This window comes from Physeter macrocephalus, chromosome 7, assembly GCF_002837175.3.
Source record: "Physeter macrocephalus isolate SW-GA chromosome 7, ASM283717v5, whole genome shotgun sequence".
Classification (NCBI taxonomy): domain Eukaryota; kingdom Metazoa; phylum Chordata; class Mammalia; order Artiodactyla; family Physeteridae; genus Physeter; species Physeter macrocephalus.
In genome coordinates, this window is record NC_041220.1 from 152,048,565 (window position 1) to 152,070,631 (window position 22,067).

Here is a 22,067-nt window from a genome sequence, read left to right on the forward strand (position 1 = left end):
TCACCTAAGAATCCCACCTCTGTGTGGGAATAGGTACACATGTGCATCAACAGACATGTATTCATAGGCTCTTCACAGCAGGGCCATTCTGAATAGCCCATCCCTGGAACAAACCAAATCTCCATCAACTGCTTTACCAGGGACGACCATGCAGTGATATAAATGGATGAATCACTGCTTCCTGCAACAGGATGGACAGGTTTCCCACATGCAGTGTTCACCGTGAGAAGACAAATGCAAACTGTGGGATTCCATCTGTATACATTCAAATACACGTAAAACAGATCTTCAATTTCAGAAGTCAGGAAATGGTGGTTACTATTCTGTGCTTAAGATGTTTGCACCTCCCGTGTGTGTACATTTTCATTTCCTTACATGAGATGTGTACATTTTCAGTGTTATATTAATACGTTGTTTTATTAATATTAATATGTCATATTGACATACAATTCTAATTTGAAATTGATAAATACAGTCATTCTTTGGTACCCACTGGAGAGTGGGGATTGGCTCCACGCCCTGGATACCAAATTCCGAGGCTGCTCGAGTCCCACAGTTAGCCCTTCGTATCTGTGGGTTCTGCATGCTTGGATTCAAGAGGTATAAATTAGGAGTTTGGGATTAGCAGATACAAATTACTGTATGTAGAGAAGATAAACAACAAGGTCCTACTTTATAGCACAGGGAACTATATTCGATATATTGTAATAACCTATAATGGAAAAGAATGTGAAAAAGAATAGACACATATATATGTATTACTGAATCAGTGTGCTGTATACCTGAAACTAACACAACATTGTAAATCAACTAATACTTCAATAAAAAGTTCTTTGTTTTGGGGGAAAAAAGAGAGAAAGAAAAATTAAAGGACATTGATGCCCTACACTAGCTCCTTACAACAATAATCAAATCTGGGTAAAAGCTAGAGAAAGATGAAACAGTATGACTCCTAGGAGATAAGGAGAGTATCTTTGTGACCCTGGCATAAACAAGGTTTTCTTAAACAGGACACAAACAGCAGTACGCCTAAAGGAAACAAAATGATGAACTGATAATCTCTAAAAGTAAGAACTATTAAGAATGTGAAAAAAATAAAAGTAGAAAATACTAAGATGAAACCAGCAGATGACTCATCTACTCCACATATAAAGGACTCTTGCAGGACAGGCTGGCTAAACAGTTGAAAAGTGCTTTGAAAAACAGGAGCTCCATTGCCAGTAAACTCATGAAAAGGTGTTCAACGCCTGGATAACCAGAAAAATGCGGATTCAAACAGCACTGAGCCATCACTTCACACGTACTGCAAAGGCTCAACTAAGAAAGACGGAACATGCCTCACGGGGGAAAGCATGCGGGGCAGCGGGGACCATCTTACCCTCCTGGTGGGAATGTGCACTGGTCCAGCCACTTTGGAAATTCTCAGTATCTTCCAAAGGTCAACATCCTCTATCACCTAAGAATCCCACCTCTGTGGGGGAATAGGTACACATGTGCATCAACAGACACGTATTCATAGGCTCTTCACAGCAGGGCCATTCTGAATAGCCCATCCCTGGAACAAACCAAATCTCCATCAACTGCTTTACCAGGGACGACCATGCAGTGATATAAATGGATGAATCACTGCTTCCTGCAACAGGATGGACAGGTTTCCCACATGCAGTGTTCACTGTGAGAAGACAAATGCAAACTGTGGGATTCCATCTGTATACATTCAAATACACGTAAAACAGATCTTCAATTTCAGAAGTCAGGAAATGGTGGTTACTATTCTGTGCTTAAGATGTTTGCACCTCCCGTGTGTGTACATTTTCATTTCCTTACATGAGATGTGTACATTTTCAGTGTTATATTAATACGTTGTTTTATTAATATTAATATGTCATATTGACATACAATTCTAATTTGAAATTGATAAATACAGTCATTCTTTGGTACCCACTGGAGAGTGGGGATTGGCTCCACGCCCTGGATACCAAATTCCGAGGCTGCTCGAGTCCCACAGTTAGCCCTTCGTATCTGTGGGTTCTGCATGCTTGGATTCAACCAACTGCCCATCTTAAACATAGTACACGACCCACAGTTGGTTGAATTCGCAGATACAGAACCCATTGATGTGGAGGGCTTGACTGTACAATAGATCAAATAAATTTTACAATTTAATATTAACTTAAAACTATCATTAAATGTCATAATATGGATATATTAACATATAATTTTAATAATTAATATTCAATAAATAAAATTTAATTTAAATTAACATATGAGAGTAATAAAACATTAACATGATTGGTAATGTTATTTTAGCTAGAGAATGAATTTCAGCAGTTTGGAAGAAAATTCTGGAACAAGAAGAGCTCCAACACCAATAGCCCCAATGGCTCGTGAGCCGATACCCTGAGTAAAATAGCACTGCAGAAAAATACGAAGAATTTTTAAAACTGAATTCTTGAAACAATCTATTGTTTTTTGCCTAAAATAGAGTTTATATCTTAAAATGCACAAAAGTGATAAATATAAAAATGTATGTCAAGTAACTCTAAAAATACTATTTCAATAATGCAAAATAAATATTCTAAGAGTACAGAAAACAAAGAAACAAAAGGAATTTATCCCAAAGATAAAGAGAAAAAAGAATCTATTCTAAGGGTGACTGTTCACTGCAGTATTGATTATAAGATGGAAATTCTGAAGGCAGCTAAATGTTTGACTATAGTGGAATCATTATGACATAATATCCATCAAAGCAGCCATTTTAAAATGTCATTAAAAATACTAACAATATAGAATGCAAATTAGTGTTTTATGAAAATGTGTTGTGCTTTACAAACACACACGTATACATATAAAACAACTGAGTGAGAAACAGGTATAGGGGACTTCTGAAAGAAAATCCAGTAAAATGCTATTTCCATGAAATGATATTGAGAAGAGAATTGGCTTTTTATTCAATTTTCCAAATTATTTACATTATAGGTCTTTTAATTAGATCAAGAATTTACAGTGCAAAATAATGACTGTCTTAAGTGTTTGGGACACAAGATCAGTCTTCTTAGGAAAGACATGAAGACAGGTCAACATCCCTGAAATGATAAAATGTAAGCAGCAGATTTCCGTATGTGATACAGATTCCTGGGAATCAAAGGCAACCCATTCAGACTTCAGAAGAGCAAGGCATTTAATAATAATTTTTTAAAAAGCATGCATGTGTTTTGTTCAGCTACTGTTTCCTTAATATCAGTAGTGTGGCTTGACGGTGACGTTTGCACAAGCACCCTTACACCACAGTGCTCTTCAATGCAAACACCAAATATAAAACTCTTAGGGGAAAACATAGGCAGAACACTCTCTGACATAAATCCCAGCAAAATCCTTTTGATCCACCTTGTAGAGTAATGGAAATAAAAACAAAAATAAAGAAATGGGACCTAATTAAACTTAAAAGCTTTTGCACCGTAAAGGAAACCATAAACAAAATGAAAAGACAACCTACGGAATGGAAGAAAATATTTGCAAACGATGTGACTGGCAAGGCATTAATCTCCAAAATATACAGACAACTCACACAGCTCAATATCAAGAAAACAAACAACCCAGTGAAAAAAATGGGCAGAAAACCTAAATAGACGGTTCTCCAAAGACATACAGATGGCCAAGAGGCACATGAAAAGATGCTCAACATTGCTAATTATCAGAGAAATGCAAATCAAAACTACAATGAGGTATCACCTCCCACCAGTCAGAACAGCCATCATGAAAAAGTCTACAAACAATAAATGCTGGAGAGGGTGTGGAGAAAAGGGAACCCTCCTGCACTGTTGGTGGGAATGTAAATTGGTGCAGCCACTATGGAGAACAGTATGGAGGTTCCTTAAAAAACTAAAATTAGAGCTACCATATGATCCAGCAATCCCACTCCTGGGCATATACCCTGAGAAAACCATAATTCAGAAAGAGTCATGTACCCCAGTGTTCACTGCAGCTCTATTTACAATAGCCAGGTCATGGAAGCAACCTAAATGTCCATCAACAGATGAATGGATATAGAAGATGTGGTACCTATATACAGTGGAGTATTAGTCAGCGATAAAAAAGAATGGAATAATGCCATTTGCAGCAACATGGATGGACCTGGAGATGATCATACTACGTGAAGTCAGACATAGAAAGACAATACCATATGATGTCACTTATGTGCAGAATCTTAAAAAAATGACACAAATGAACTTATTTACAAGGCAAAAACAGACTCACAGACTTAGAAAACAAACTTACGGTTACCAAAGGGGAAGGATGGCTGGGAGGGATAAATGGGGAGATTGGGACTGACATATACACACTACGGTATATAAAATCGATAACTAAGAAGGACCTACTGTGTAGCACAGGGAACTCTGCTCAGTATTCTGTAATAACGTACATGGGAAAAGAATTTGAAAAAGAATACACGCATGTATGTGTAAAACTGAATCACTTTGCTGTACACCTGAAACTAACAGAACACTGTTAATCAACTCGACTCCAATATAAACTAAAACTTAGCAAGAACAACAACAAATAAACAGAAGCATCTGCCCACCTTCGGTCTTTTTCCAGTACACCTTCACTTGCAGCTGGTTGTCTTGATAGAATGGAGCTCCGATTTCCAGGAGGCGGGTGGGCCGTCGTCTTTGAAACGGAGGCTGTATTTGCATCACACTTTTTCTAGTTTTCCCAAGTTGTTCTTCTACAACAAAGCACAACATTCTGATTTACTTGTTAAAAATAAACTATAAACCTGATAGTAATCCCAGTGTATTTAATTTCACTCTGCTGTTCATTCATATCTAGTGCCTGATTTTTAAAGTAAAATGTAATGTGACTACACGTTCCTTCCCGCTCAAGTTGATGACACCTCCCCCTTCATCACACGCTGGAACGCATACCTAAAAGTAGACTGTATATATTACACGGAATCCCCCGAACTTAAATTGGGAATCAACATACATTCACCAGCCCGGGAAGATGCTCTGATTTCAGTAATAGGTGGAAGTAGTATTTCTCACAATAGATAGACTTTTTTTGCAGTTATGAAGTAAATGGAGTAATATTAAAATACCATTCCATGAAAACAGTATAGGTAGCTTTTCACAGAACTACCAGCATGTTATGTTCCTCCATCTTTGGAGGGCCAGATGAGAATTTATACAGCTTAGTAGGAAGCATACCAAAAATTCCTGCCCTGAAATCTCTCCTTTACCAGTTCATTGATTTTAGAAGTTGCACATTTAGAAATTGCGTCCTTGGAGACAAGACTTTTCTGCTTTCAGAATTCCAAGTAGCCATTTGAGAGATAACAGCTTAAGCTGTACTGATTATAAAGCAGTCAGAAATGTGTTATCAAAACTTTTCCAATAGCGCTGTGAGGTCTGCATTCTTGGGAAGGTGGGAGGAAGACGAAAAGATGAGGATGAATGCAGAGAAATGCTGACCTGCGGTGAATCAGGAGAAGGAAAGGAAAACTGAGGACCCAGAAGAAAAAGTACTTCGAATGTGTACTTCTCCTTACAGGGGTGTGCCTGTGAAACCATCCATGCAATGGATCTGATTAAAAGGAATGGGATACTTACATTAGTTCGTACTTACATTTTAGTTTAAATAATTCAAATGAATGTTTGGATAACTCAGACATTTATTAGGTTAAGGATTCTGCACCCAAATCCAGTGTGTGTATGAGGGGTTCCCCACACCACCAATTCTCAGACCCCAGCGGGATGTCCTACAGTTCAACTTGATTCTGACAGTTTCTACCTGCAGACAGCATCGGATCCCACGGGGTCAGGGCTCAGTGCTACAAGACTGCCCCCCGCCCCGCTTCAGATGCCAGTCACGAGTCCAGGTTGTCACCAGTGCTTCTGATGACCTGCTATAGATGAGGGGTTCCAAAGACCCCTTCCTCAGATTCAAATAATTTGCAAGAGCAATTCACAGAACTCAGAGAAAAATTTTACTTGCTAGATTACCCGTTTATAATAAAAGGATATAACTCAGCAACCTAAGTGTCCATCGACAGAGGAATGGATAAAGATGCAGTACATATATACAATGGAATACTACTCAGCCATAAAAAAGAATGAAATAACGCCATCTGCAGCAACATGGATGGACCTGGAGATGATCATACTCAGTGAAGTAAGTCAGACAGAGAAAGACAAATATATGGTATCACTTACATGTGGAATCTAAAATATGACAGAAATGAACTTATCTACGAAACAGAAACAGACTCACAGACGTAGCAAATAACCTTATGGTTACCACAGGGGAAAGGGGGAAAGCGGAGGGATAAATTAGGAGTTTGAGATTAAAATATACACACTACTCTATATAAAAGAGATAACCAACAAGGACCTGCTGTATAGCAGAGGGAAGTCTACTCAATATTTTGTAATAACCTATAATGGAAAATAATCTGAACAAGAATATGTGCATGTGTATAACTGAATCACTGTGCTGTATACCTGAAACTAACACAACATTGTAAATCAACTCTACTTCAGTTTAAAAAAAGAAACAAACACAAAACCACAGACAACAGTAACAAAAGAGGCTGTTCTGGGGATGAGGGTCTATAACGTAGAAAAACGTGTACAGAAATGTTCACATCGATACTGCTCGGCACGTGAGCTCATATTTAGCTCACGAAAACGAGAACATCTATCTTCGAAGTTAATGATGCCTAAGTATAAAATGTGATTTAGATCTATGAAAAAAGAGTGGGAAAAGAAGGATATAAGTCAGGAAGAGGCAGATGGAAGAGATGCACACGGCAGGGTGTGGGGAAAGGGGGCGGAGCTTCCACGTCTGAGGGTCTAAGGGAGTCACTCCCCCAGCATGCATTCACCACCCCGGAAGATCTCTGAACCCCGTCTTTTTGGATCTTTACAGAGGCGTCATCACACAGGTATGCTGATTAAATTACTAGCCACTGATGACTGACCTCCGTCCTCAGCTCGCAGGTGGAGGTGGGACGGGGAGACTGAAACTTCCAGGCTTCCAGTCACTCCTTGGTTCCTCTGGTGATCACCCCCAGCCTCAGCTGCTCTCCCCAATCACCTCTCTCACATCCCAGAAGACACCTTTATCGCTCCTCCTCACTTGGGAAATTCCAAGCGTTCTGGGGGCCAGGAATGTGCCGAGACCAGATAGCAGGAGGCGCTGCTTCCCAGCCTGCAGACACCAGCGCAGCGAGCCTGGAGCCCAGAGGAGGGCCTGGGACGCGGAGCCCTCACAAGGCTCCGCCCCCAAACGCATCCCTTTCTTGACACCACCAGGCGGCTGAAGAATTCTGCTGCTTTTACACCTAAAGCATTTTTTTTTTTTAAAGAAATAAAGGCTTCAGATTTTCACAAGCCCATTTATGCTTCTAATTCCTTTAAGAACCTGTGATGGGAAGAAGTCGCCAGCAGACTACCAAGACAGTTTAGATAACCGTGTTTAATCTCTCTGTGAATTCTGTCTTCCGGCTGTCTTTTATATGCCATGGAAACATTCTTTTCTCATTACAGACGTAAGAACGTGTGAATATATTTATGTATATACATGTATGTATATACATATATACGTATGTATATACATATGTACGTATGTATATAACCGTGTTTAATCTCTCTGTGAATTCTGTCTTCCGGCTGTCTTTTATATGCCATGGAAACATTCATTTCTCATTACAGACATAAGAACGTGTGAATATATTTATGTATATACATATATACGTATGTATATACATATATACGTATGTATATACATATATATGTATGTACATACGTATATATGTATATACATATATATAGATACATATATTTATATAGATTTATATAGATATATATATCAAGATTGAATCTTTGCTGCTTTATTGACTATTTCCAGCACAGACACGCATGGACGTGCCCCATCCCCCATGTAGGGACAAGACGTGATAGTTCAGTCCTGGGAGGGCGATCTTGACTCGGAGTGTGTCCTCCACTTTCAGCAGGAAACAAAAATGGAATAAAATTCATTCCCTCACATTCTGAAGAGGGATGAGGTCTGATCTATTTATACTCTTTAAAAGTTAAAAGAATCGAGTGACTGTGCCATTTCTCCAGATGTCAAAACTTTGATTACCTTTTCAGATTGAGAGATTCAGAGTATTTTCTCTCCACTCCATTTTTATTTTGGAGAGCTGGAAGTACATTCCAGTTGCATAAGGCAATTATAAAAAACATTTGGAATCCGTCAACCCTGGAAATACTCCTCCTGCCTCCAAAAAAGCAAGTTACCTTTCCATTCAAGATAGTATTATGTCTTTCCTCCTTCAAGGGACCCTTTTATAAAACTGTATGAACATTCAGGCTTTGCTTGCATCGAAATATTTATCATTAAAACACGTAGCAGCCTGCAGACCTGGAAAAATATAATTCAAAAAGTAATTTATACGCTGACATTTACTACACTCATTCATATAAAATATAATTTCCCTTGCTTATACTATGAAGTTGTAATTATTCTTTACTTCTAGTTGCTTCACGATGAAATATGTAGTGTTCTTGTAAAAGTCATATACTAGTGTTTACGAGATTATATATCCACATTGGGTTATAAAGAACATCCTGACACATATTCAGCTATATCCTGCCTCATCCTTTGTAAAACCAGTCTCTTCCGTCGGCTATGCCGACACCCAGATAATATGTATTATGACAGGTACTTTGCACTATCACTTCTTTTTTTATTTTTCTGAATCCGCATGACAGCCATCAGTTAATCCTAGCATAAAGTGGCCTTGCGTAGGTTAACCGTCATATCTCGTTATTGGTCAGGTAAAACGTTACCTCATTTTAAAAGATGATTAGAAAGTGACCTTAACGCTCAGCACCCGTGTCTTGCAGGAAGAGGAGTTGGTTGAGTGCGCAGGTAAGAGCGGGAATGCCTGACTGATTTGCTTTCACAGGTGTTCCCGAAGCAGTGCCACAGGCCATGCTTAGGCTTCTGGAGCACGTGGGCTCTGACGGCTGCTGTGGGCACACAGACGGACAGTCCCTGTTCTCTGGCCTAGATGAGATCTTAGTTCAGCGGATGTACTTTCCAAGGCATGGGTCTAGACCCCACAGACTGGAACCTGTCGTGTGCAAAAGGAAGGACACTTCCGCCGGAGATTCCAGAGGACAGGGGAAGACACTCAGGGGTGAAGGACAGATGTGTTTGTATCTGGGGGGGTCTGAGTGGCTCACTGAGGGAAGAATTCAGACTATGTGATGCCATATGGCTGAAAGTGAGAGAGAAGGGTTTGTAATCATACCTGAGAGGAAGGGCGAAGGAGCTAATTAAAGAGGATCTCACCAGGTGTGTGTGGGGAGATGCCCCAGGAAGAAGGAGAAAGCGCTCCCTGGATGTGCTCTGGAGACCCAGAGTCTGTAACAGCTGTGTCTGCGGGCTGGACCATGAAGAGATTCTCGATGACAAGACTTCAACAATGGCAAGCCGAGGCTGGGTTTTTCTCTCCTCGTTCTTGGTTGTGGGCAGAAACACATATTAAATTATGGGACTGTGCAATCCCATACCAGTCTCTAATGGGGAAGGAATGTTGTTTACTGGAAAAGCCAGGAGACTAAAAGGCAAACTTATTTTACACAATAGAGGAAATTCCCACCACCAATAGAAAAAAAAAAAAAAGGGTCTTAGGAGAAGCAGAAGTTTAAAGGATTTTGGTTTGAGAAGACATTTGGGGAGGAAAACATGGGAAAGCAATAAAGGATGAGATCTGTGGAGACTTGCAAAGAGAAGATGTAGGTGACAATCTTGAGAGTGGAACTCGGGAGAATAATCTATGATATGGTTAATATTTTCTAAAAAATATTTTGACAGCTGTCTACAAAATGGATATTTAAGAAAGAGTGGAAACAAATATTAATTAGATTATTTTATAAGAAAGGTGACAATGGGCTGAACAAGGGCAAGAATTGGACAGATCCCACACAGAATCTGCAATTAGAGTCAAAAGCACTTTCTACTGAACCGGATTCCTGAAGAGAAAGAAAAGCAAAGCATGACGAATGACCTCTATGGGTGGCTTGAACAAAAGGGGGAACGGTGGGAACTCGGGGGGGCAAGAGAGCCTGGGAGAGGAAAAGGTGTGAGAGGCAAGTGAAGAGCTTGGTCTTGGGGATGTTACATTCGAAGTACCTGTTAGCCATCCCAGTGGAGGTGCTGAGCAGGCCGCTGAACACATACCTCTGCTTTCAGGGAGCATCAGGTGGGAGACACAGGGTGGCCTTCGCACGTGGATGGTTATGACACCCACAGGAGTCACTGAGGTCTCCCAGGGAGGGAACTGCCCCCCCTCCATTCCCCACCCCCAAGATGATTCTCTGCACAAACGGTGCTCTCTTCCAACTCTGCGCTTGTGTGGGGCGACACCCTGTGCCCCACGGAGCACCCATTCTTCAGGACCCAGGAGGAGCGCTGTGTTCTTGGTCCCCACCGCCATGTCGGTCCGTCTGTGCCATGCTTCCCTGCAGCTCTGTGTGCAACGGACTGGTCTTTGTATAATCATGTTGACATGTTTATCTCCCAAATTCAACAGTAGGCGCTTTGAAGGCAGAGATCGAAATGTGTCTAGTGCTGCAGTAATGTGTGTGTATGAGTGTGTTTGCACACGTATATGTACACGTGTATATATACATGAACACACATACACATATAAATACATGGTACACATACACTATATAACGTACAGTCTGTAGAGTATATATATCCTACAGTGTACATATCTTTATACTGTAACAGTGTACAATGGTATAAGGTAGTAATTATTCCCATCATTAGACACAGTTTGATGAATGAATGGAAGACTGCATTAAAGAAATCAATGAATGGTGCGAATGTAAGTTGCAGCCACTATGGAAAACAGTATGGAGGTTCCTCGGAAAACTAAAAATAGAGTTGCCATATTATCCATCAGTCCCACTCCTGGGCATATATCCAGACAGAACTGTAATTCAAAAAGATACATGCACCCCTATATCCATAGCAGCACTATTTACAATAGCCAAGACATGGAAGCAACCTAAATGTCCATCAACAGATGAATGGATAAAGAAGATGTGGTGCATATATACAGCGGAATACTACTCAGCCATAAAAAGGAATGAAATAATGCCACTTGCAGCAACATGGATGGACCTAGAGATGATCATACTAAGTGAAGTAAGTCAGAAAGAGAAAGATAAATACCAAGTGATATCGCCTATGTATAGAATCTAAAATATGACTCACATGAACCTATCTACGAAACAAAAACAGACTCACAGCCAAGGGGGAGGGGGGAGGGGAGGGAGGGATGGGGAGTTCAGGGTCAGCAGATGCAAACTGTTATATATAGGATGGATAGACAACAAGGTCCTACTGTATAGTACCGGGAACTATGTTCAATATCCTGTGATAGACCATCATGGAAAAGAACATGAAAAAGAATATATTTGTATAACTGAGTCACTTGGCTGTACACCAGAAATTAAACACAATATTGTAAACCAACTATACTTCAGTAGAATTTAAAAAAAAAAAAAGAAAAAGAAAAAGAAATTGAGACACATCTTCCCCCAACCCTCCCACCTCCTGCCACCACTGAATTACAATCTCTGGGCGTGGTGCCCTACCACTAGCATTTTTACAAACAACTCTCTAGTTGACCATAATGTGCAGCCAGGCTAACGAAAAAAATGACTTCAAGCAACTAAGCTGTTGAGACCCTACACGTGTGGTATATATTGTCCAATGCATATAAAGATTTTCTGGCCCTGTTTCATCACACCTATAACACTAGTATTGACGTACGCCTCGTTCTTCCTCTCATCTGAAAGCTGTCTCTAATGCATAATATCTTGCCTTTAACATGCCACGTGCTCCATAAGTGTTGTCACAGATATTACTAAATCTGACTCTAAAATTACTCTTGAAATTGATTCATAATCATATAACGGACATATTGGGCCTATTTACAAATTGCAAGGTTGGACCTCCCTAAGAACAGTCGGGCTGAAATCAGGCACACAGATGAATGCTGTTAAAACTGAATTGTGTAATGGTGCTTTTAACCAGCAAGGACCTACTGTATAGTGCAGGGAACTCTGCTCAATAGTCTGTAATAACCTAAATGGGAAAAGAATTGGAAAAAGAATAGATACGGCTATATCTATAACTCAATCACTTTGCTGTACACCTGAAACTAACACAACATTGTTAATCAACTATACTCCAATGTAAACTAAAAATTTTAAAGATCCAAAAAAGATACATGCACCCCTATGTTCATAGCAGCACAGTCACAGCACAGCACAGCCAAGACAGGGAAACAACCTAAATGCCCATCGACGGAGGAATGGATAAAAAGAAGTGGTACATATATACAATGGAATGCTACTCAGCCATCAAAAAGAATGAAATAATGCCATTTGCAGCAACATGGATGGACCTAGAGATGATCATACTAAGCGAAGTCAGTCAGAAAGAGAAAGACAAATACCATATGATATCACTCACATGTGGAATCTAAAATATGACACAGATGAACCTATCTATGAAACAGAAACGGAATCACGGACATAGAGAACACAGTTGTGGTTGCCAAGGGGGAGGGCGTTGGGGGAGGGATGGACTGGGAGCCTGGGGTTAGCAGATGCAAACTATTATATATAGAATGAATCAACAACAAAGTCCTACTGTAGAGCACAGGGCACTATATTCAATCTCCTGGGATAAACCATCATGGAAAAGAATATATGTGTGTGTGTGTGTGTGTGTGTGCGCGCGCGCGCATAACTGAGTCACTTTGCTGTACAGCAGAAATTAACATTGTAAATCAACTCTGCTTCAATAAAAAATATTGGTAAAAAAATCAGTGAAGTTAACGAAACACACAGAAATGTTTCCATGAGAATTTTTATGTAAAAGTTGTCCTGTATGCAAACTTATACATAGAAATAGTAGACTTTTCAAATCCATTTAATCTCCAAAAGGACTATTTCTCAAATAGGTAAGAAGCTCTGTTTCTAGAACTATTTTGAAAGCATCATTTCAAATGGACCTGCTCGTTTGGATCCTACTGTTTTCCAGGTGGTAGAAGATAATTACGGGCAACCCCTGCGTCTAACAATGCGGAGCCAGCCTTGCCTTTCCTAAATTCAACAAGCTTGTCACACCTTCCGTGTCCGACCAGGCCCAGTGCCGGGGCGAAAGGCAGATCCCACGGGACCCCGCGAGCCTGGGGAAGCAGCACCCGCGGACAGCCCTGGCGGCCTCTCTCGGGCTCGCCTTCTATCTGCCCGTCCCCAGATCCCTGGCCAGGAGCTCCCCCACAGCTCCTCTCACCAGTCCCCACCTCTGAGCAAAGCCAGAAACACCACGTAATGCATTTTCCAGCTCAGAGATGAGTGTCTCATAAGACTCTCCTCTTGCTTTGCTCAGTTCATGGCAAACAGACTAGTTTAGAACCACTGGCAACAAGGAAACGGGTATGGGAATGATTTAGTCACTGCCCCCAGTGGAGAATTAGGTAGGCTTTTGCAGTAACTGTGTGACCACTGTGTAAAACCAGTAAAAAAAAAAAAAAAAAAAAAGAAAAGAAAAAAGGGCATGTCGCATTTTTAGGAGGGAAGCAACAGTTTCTAACAGTTAAACTGTACGGATCCTCCGTAAAAACAAGTACGCATGTGCATAAGGACCCGACATCATGGAAGTATAAACATTTGTTCGAATGAGACACCCTTTCTTCTTAAATTTCCATTATGATGCCAAAATATTGCACATAAAACGGATAAAAATCCTAAGAAAAACTCAAAGGTTAAATGTGTACACATCATAGTTCAGAGGAGATATTTACATGTATACTGGTGTGAAGATTCTCCATGTACAGACTGCAGATAAGAAAAAGGAACTCGAAGCACTTACTGTTGTGGACGGCGTGGGAGGACGTGAACTGGAGGGAGACCTTGGTGCTCTTGAGGCGCGTCTGGCCCCAGTAGGTGACAGCCTGCAGCTCTACTGTGTAGTTGCAGTTGGGCTGCAGTGGCTCCAGGGTCACAGAATTCTGAGACTGCAGGTGGAAGGAACAGACACAGACTCTGTTACAAGCCTCCCTGCCTCTCAGCTTCCCTGCACAGCTGCTGTGTCCTCGTGAAGCGCACCAGCTCCTCTCTGATGTCTGCCCGGACTATCTAAGATCACAAATCGTTCTACATCTTTAGCATCTGAAAATCCACATTTACCGTGGATCAAAATAAATGTCATACAAAAAGCCCAAACACCTTTTTTTTTTTTGGAAATTGTATTCCTAATCCCATTATTGGATGCTTTTCCAGTAGCAAGAAAATGAATAATTCTGTCCCCTCACTCCTTACTAGATACCGCCTTACAGAGAGAAGAGAGCTGGAAAGGCTCGTGTTAGCACACACCTGGAAAGATTATGAATTGGCATTCCCTGCATTTCTCTGATTTTATCCTAAATCTTCTATGAGTAAATTTCCGCCAAAAGTTGTAAGAAAAATCAACCTGACAAAATGCTTAAAGCACTTTTTTATGGCTTGCAGGTATAATAATAAAGTCCCTTACAAGTACTCGGAATTAAGAGAAATAAGGTTGTTGTCTTAGAATTCAAACATTCATCAAAATATTGTACATGTGATATCCCATGGCCCTAAATGGTGTAACTGGTGGTATTAACATCTGTGAAGGGAAAAATGTGTCCATCACTAACGCGACACCAGACATCAGGCAGGCAGTAAGTAGCACGTGCTTTCCCGCAAAGAGCAGGCCAGTTGTATGCGTGCATCGTGCTACGTGAAGGTCTTGTCATCTGAAACTGTCAAATACTGAATCACATAAGCCGGTCCCTTGTTTAAATACCACAATGACCTGTCGGGATTCTCCGCATCATTTTGGGTCACGCGCGATCTCTTTTCAGGGAGAGAACATGATTTCCGTGGGCATTTCAGAATCGTGAGCACGACGCTCCCTGGAAACTAACAGACGGCGGCCCACATGAGTCAGGCTTCTGAGGGACCAGTTATCAGAACTCGGCCGCCTTCCAGCAGGTCGGCTCTGGACGGCTGAAAGCACTGCGCTTCCAGAAGTGGAGGCTGAGAGGCAGGCTCCGGACCGTGGTCCCTGTCCCCAAGTGAGGCTGGGCCGCCTCTCAGCCACGCCCACTGTGGTATTAACCGTGCATCTCCATGCCTTTTCTGCCTTTTACCTCCAGTAGGTCTATGCACTACCAAGTCCCAATTTTTTTTTAGTTACGGTTTCTTGTTATGTTCTGTATCACTCTTCCTAAACTATTATCTTCAAACAAGTAAAATAAAATTCACTTTTGAATAGAGCATTTCCTTGAAAAGCCCCACTCCTCTTACTTATCACGGGTATTAGGATGGACTCTTAGGAAATGAAAAGACATTGATCCCCAAGAAGAAAATTTCACAATTGCTTATGTTCTTCTATATCTTTCCAATTCCTGATCCTAATTCTCAGTTGGTCAAATTTTAATATTGAGAACTTTAATGAGTCACATGGCCTACAGCTTGCCTCTTGTGGATCCCAAAAAACACGTCACTCGTAAGGTAGTGACCTATGATTAAGGCTACTCTGGGCCCATTAACAATTATAATTAAATTCGCAGTTCATTTTTTATTTACCTAATTGACATATACTGGAAATAAATTGCAAACTTCCCTACTAATCCTTGATGCTGTTTGGTTTATTAAGGGCATGTCAGGGGCAGGGGGCTGTCAGCATTTCATCACATCGCTTTTTGCTTTCCATCCCTGTGATTTCACAACTTTATCTCTTTCAGCACTTTCTGTGAGATAAGCACACATTACCAGTGGTCACTTGTTGCAAAGTCCTACAAAAGAAAAGCTGGAACTGTCAGAAAGTTTCTTGAAAATAAAACCAAAACAGTTACCACAGCTAAATATCAGTGATATGGACCTGTGGAGACATGTTTTATAATTCTCAATGGCACACATATTGGAATCTTCAGTGCAAAAAAAAAAAAAAGTCTTGGTGTCCTTCTAAAGCACTTTCAAACATTTATTTATTTATGGCGGAATTCAACCTTATGAATCAGGGGGAAAGGTGTTAAGTTTTATAACAACAAGATAAAGGAATGTGTACTGAAAGGACACCGAACACTCATTTTTATGCATTAAGCATTTCATATGAAGCAAAATGTTCAGTGTTATAGAGATCTCATTGCATAAAATGGTTCAGTGAAGATTTTATTTCTTGGCATGTGGAAAATAAGCCATTCCAAGTTCTTCTAATCAATAAGAAAAGTATGTTGTCAAACAGGCATTTTCTAAGCTGTTTGCTGTCGCACCGATTAGATTATACATGGGAGCACCTTACAATACACAACAGATAAAGCCATGAACATTTACTCTTCAGTTTACAAGGATCTCTTTAGAAAAAAAGAGACCTAAATGTCAAGGACATCTTGAATTCTCTCGTTTTCCATGTCTAGACGGGTAAGATGGAGACATTTTTGTTCCTCTGATTTCCAGAGTGGTGCCAGCCATTTGGATATGAGTAAGTCAACAGACTAAATTCAACTGTTGTCACCTAAAATGTGCATGGCTAAACGGCTGGCGGCGTCCTCTGTTTTCTGAACTTCCTCGTTCAAAGGGGAGGGATGGGAACCTGTCCCGCATCCATCCCTCTCTGTGGCTCAGCAGAGGCCACTCTCAGACCAGGTGCCTGAGTTCAAACACCACTGCGAGGAGACGGGCCCCCTCCCCCAGTTCTCACTCACCCCACCCGTGGTCTTTCTCCTCTTCTTCTTCGTTGGCACAAGTGACTTGCCGCTGACCGTCCAGCTCCAGAACACTTTGTAGTGATGCACTGGGATGTCCGGTTCCTCGGGGAGATCCCAAACGATGGTCACAGTCACGCTTCCGTCACTGTTGATGGTGGAGTTTGCAAGCCGGAGGTTGGCCGGGGCCGGTGGTGCAGATGGATCTGAAATCCCAGGAGAAAGACACAAGGGCCCAGGATGACCACAAAAGCATCATCTCTGTACATGTAATGACTACAGGGTCGATGCAGGAAGACTGCCCTTGATATGGAGAAGAACTGAAAACAAGCACTAAGGAAGATCCCCTTCTTAAGCCTCAAATTGAAGTACAGCCTATTGAACAGTAAGATCAATGTGTTTGGGCCATACTTGTAATCTAGGCATTTCCATACCACTACAACCCAGCCAAATTTTCATTGTACCGAAATTGATAAAGTTCTGTAAAACACGGTCATATTCCATTTAGGTTGGTTGGCATTAAATAGGTCAGCAAAGTTGAAATGCCTTTGAAAATTCTGAAAAGAAAAGACAGAAATCTAGGACCAGCTCATTCGAGTAACTGTTTTCATCCGAGTGGTCCTGGAGCTTTAGATCCTTGAATCAAAAGTTAAGAGTGACAGGAAAAGATCAGCAAAAACAAACTTTCTCTTTTTTTTTAATCCACATTACAGAGTGGATGACAGACAGGTAACATTTTTATAATTTCACCGTTTCTAGTTTGTCGCATAAGCCAAAACCATCTCAGCTGTCAAGAGAGAGATTAGGTTCTGGAATGATTTCTTTACAAACCTCCATTTGAAATATATATATGAAGATGACTAAGTACGTGTAAAGCTGAGGGTCTTTCCTTCATCTTTTGCCACAAATTGAGCAAGTATAGATGCCACTCACCACAAATGATTTGCAGATGGTTTTGCTTTAAGACGCCTGCCCGGGAAAATGCTGTCCATAATTCTAATTATAATACCATCTGCATCAGAGGGGCAAAGAAGCTATATCTAACTCCATATAAATGAAGAAGACTGGGGCAAAACACCCATGTTTTTACTCTTGGGATGGTTTGTGCTTCGGGGATGATGGAAACATGAATTATTTTTTAAAAATCTGTTGCTTTTCTGTAAGATAGATAAGTTTTGGAGGTGTGGTGGGCTGTGTAATTTTTTAAAGCTTTGTAGTTGCTTTCCTAGGCTAATGGCTCATCCAAAGCCCATTACCTGACATGCTTGACCAAGGTGGTTCTCAAACAGTCACCATGAGGAACCCTCTGGGAGCGCCCAAGACTCATACTGAGGTATATGCTGATTCAGTGATGCAGGTGTGGCCCATCGATATATTCACGTTAAATACATATTCATGTTTTATGTAAAATACACACTTTTATGTAAAGCACACACGTTACTCTGAAGTAGATGACCCACAGGCCCGAAGCTGAACAGCCCTGCACCTGGTGGCGGCCAAGCGAAGGTGTAAACGGCCCTTGGCTCCCGCGAGGAGGGAAGCGCTGGGTCCTGTGATCAGGGGCTCAGGAGGCAGGGCCTCCGTCGCTCCGCCGGTGCTGCAGAGCCCCTGGGAGCCCCGCTCTGGCCATCCCCGCGGAGGCGCCCCACGCCCCACCGCTTTCACCCTCCCTCATGGCCTCCGCTTGCCTCCGCCCGCCCCTGGCTGTCCCTCTGGTCCCTTGTCCCTCCTCAGCCTCCCCCTCCTGACCTCCCCATCCCACCGCCGCTAAGCGGGGGAGCATCCGGCCTCTGAACTCGGGGGCCTCTTGGCATCTATACCCCATCTCTAGAGGTCTCACCAGTCTCAGCTTTAAAAAGTCTCTGTGCTGATAACTCTCAAAGGGATGGCTTCAACACAGACTTTGCCCCTGAACTTGCATTCAACTACTAAAGGGTCTTTGCATCAGCTACACTTGGAGGTCTCAGAGGCAGCTTGAAAGGAAGGTGCCCAAGAGCAAAGTCCCCGTCCCTCCGGGCCCCCGCTCTGCACCGCAGACACCCCATCTCAGGAACGCAAATTCCCCTTCCCTGCGGCTTGCGCCCCGAGCCTCGAGGCCCTACGCTTCTCCTGCTTTCGTTCTCTGAGCCAGCGATACCTTCAAAATCTATCTGGAACCTTAGTGGTTCCACCAGAAGAACATGTGTGCCAAGCCTTTGTCTTTTCTCCCTGATGACTGCAAAGGCCTCCGAGCCCTTCTCGGCCCGGCAGCTGGTGCTTCTTTACGACACAAGCTGAGGCTTCTCAGCTTGGAAGCCCTCGGTGGCCTCCAGTCTCACTTAGAGTCAGAGTGCTGGCAGCCTCCGCAAAGTCCTGTGCATTCTTACCACACACAACCTCCCGAACCTCCTTTCCCGTCCCCCCGCACCTGATGCTGCTTCTCGGGCCACACTGCTTCCCGTCTGATTACGTGGAGATGAAAACCAGGGGCTACTGAAGCTTTTCCACCGGCTTAGCCTAAACGCCTCCCTCCCTACCCGCCGCCCGCCCCGAGAGTCTTTACCTACTGCACGTCGACCAGACGTCACCCTATTCAAAGCAGTTTCGTGTGCTTTCCTCCGCACGGCAGCGGAATGTCACCGTGATTTTCTCCCGCTTTGGTATTCTCCAAGGCCCTTAAGATCAACCTCTGCGGTATGATTCAGTCCTTAACCTGCAACAGGTTACTGCAGACCTTTCTTACAGAAAGCTGGTTGGCAAGCTCATCATCACTTCAAAGCCAGAGAAAAATTACAATGTGTAAAGATAATTACAGCCATTCATGTTTTCAGTGATGCACCTGGATGTCTATATGCTGAAAATAAGTAGTTATGTGAATTTTCCAGAGAGTCTGGGTTCATAGGAAAAGCTCAAAATCATCTCCTTTTCTAAAGAAATTCCAGGTTTAAGGAAGTCAACTAGTATTTGGTTATTTCATCATTTCCTTCATCTACTTCATTCATGATATCATTTCTTACTGCCCTGGGAAAATTTCTCATCCCTTAGATGGGATCATAATTCAGAATAACATCATCTAGCTTATGAAACATGATAAAATATGAAACAACATAATTTATGACAATGGCATTAGGAAGTAGTGCTTTCAAGTAAATGAATTAGTAATATCTGCCTCACATTTTCTTAAAAGGCCCATTGGAGTACTCACGATACCCAGGTGGCACACTCCCATCACCAACGTGAGACAGCCCCAATCTCTTTCTCCCCCCAAATAACCACTTTTTAAAATTTTGAAGCCAAAGGGGAATAGCAGAGGTTACCTGTTTATCGCCCCAATTATCCTCTGTAAACGAGCTACTCATTTATCTGTCTAGTCACTGAAGGCTTCAGATGAGAGAGTCTGTCCCGTTTGTCTAACCTGAAGGATTTCATTCAGTCCCAACAAATTCCCAGATTGCTGTCATTCACTGCCTTGTGAAATGGTTCCCTACAGTGTGAAATCAAGTATATTCACTTTGTGGAAATATACAAAATCTTTTCTTTCAGTTTACGTAATGTTTTGTTTTGTTTTGTTTTTAAGATGTTGGGGGTGGGAGTTTTATTTATTTATTTATTTATTTTTGGCGGCGTTGGGTCTTCGTTGCTGTGCGAGGGCCTTCTCCAGTTGCGGCGAGCGGGGGCCACTCTTCATCGCGGTGCACGGGCCTCTCACTATCGCGGCCTCTCCTGTTGCGGAGCACAGGCTCCAGACGCGCAGGCTCAGTACATAATGTTTTAATTCTATTAAAACATTGGAATGCAGTTGGAAGCTTGTGGGGAAAACTATATGCATGTAGCAACTCCACATTATGATAAAGCCCTAAGGGATTTTATAATTTATTTATATGACCTTTTTTTAAAAAAAAAAAACACACTGGTAAGGATCTTAAGGGTTGGATAGGTAAAGTGACCTGCCCGAGGTCATTCACATAACTGGGGGCAGAACCAGGCGTGAGAGTGACAATGAGGGGAGAAAGAGGGGTTTGAGGCCACATCGCTACATCTGTTATGCGTCATCAACGTCACCATCATCATCATCATAACGAAGGGCCACTGTCTCTACAGAAAGTCAACATGTGAAGCCCTCTGCTGGGGAAAGTGCCCCTTACAGTCTAGCACAGGGATTGAAAGCCTTTTTCTGTAAAGGGGCAGACAGTGAATATCAAGGCTTTGCAGACCAGTCTCTGTTGCAACTAATCCACTCTGCTGTTGTAGCTTGAAAGGAGCTGCAGATAATATGGAAACAAATGAGCACGGCTCTGTGCCAGTGAAACGCTATCTGCAGAAACGGGCGGCAGGCCAAATATGGACCACAGGCCATGGACTGTCAACCCCTGAGCTGGAGTCTTTCCAAAGCAATGACACCATTTAGTCTCTTGGAACTGGACATAAGCACAGCTTATTTCCAATTTTACATGCATATGGCTGTACTTTGTTTTTTGAATGTTGGCATTTTGTTCCCATTTTGCAGATGAGGAAACTGAGGATCAGAGAGTTTAATTCACTAGTTCAAGAGTGTAGGGGGAGAAGGTCAGAGGCACATCACAAGACCAGAGCTCCCCTGACCCCTCCCTCTGAAGCTTAAATGAGAGCATTTCTCCCCCATCTCACTTCTCTTTCTGCTTCATCCACTCCCTCTTTGCAACCTTCCCAATTATCTGCAGAAACACAACTCACAAAGCAGACAGCAAGTACACTTTCAAAGATAAACGTAATAGGAAGCCCGTATCAGCTCCTTTTACAGTTTGCATGATTTCCAGGGCAAGATATAGTCAACATTTAGCAGGAATAACCAACTTCAGCCTTGGAGAAAAATAGTTCCTTTTATTAACGATCATATGTAGTGCTTTTGGCAAAGGAAGATGGAACCTTTGGGTTTCAGCAGATAGATTTACGGTTTCATCTCTGAACCTTTTGTGACAAAGTAACAGGCACGGTGGAACAGCTTTACGCCCTACGATGGGTGAAGTGCCAAATGAAATCACTTGTCACCCCTGGAGAAAGGCAGGCCTATTATCACACTGATGTGAACTCTCATGGGAAAGGAGCCCTTCCTGCCATCCCAGGAGAAAGCCCGTCACTTACTGTGAGGCAGGCGCCTCCACGGGTCCAGACGATCCTGTTGGTTAAACACGGAGACCCAGCCGCGCGTGTGAGCGCAACAGCAGAGTGGGGTGCAAATGGCAGTAAAGAGAGAGACCTTTCGATGGTCATACTCAGTGAA

The 22,067-nt window shown here is 42.2% G+C and overlaps 1 protein-coding gene across 1 annotated transcript in view; it reads right to left on the reverse strand.

Annotated features, from left to right (window-relative positions):
* ANOS1 (anosmin 1) overlaps positions 1 to 22,067 on the reverse strand; it is a 190,728-nt gene that overhangs the window by 14,316 nt on the left and 154,345 nt on the right. The window contains exons 7-9 of the mRNA XM_007128919.3: positions 16,829 to 17,034; positions 13,972 to 14,116; positions 4,583 to 4,729 (exon numbers count right to left, since the gene is read on the reverse strand). Coding sequence (XP_007128981.2) covers positions 4,583 to 4,729; positions 13,972 to 14,116; positions 16,829 to 17,034 — 498 coding nt within the window. The remainder of the gene's footprint in view (positions 1 to 4,582; positions 4,730 to 13,971; positions 14,117 to 16,828; positions 17,035 to 22,067) is intronic.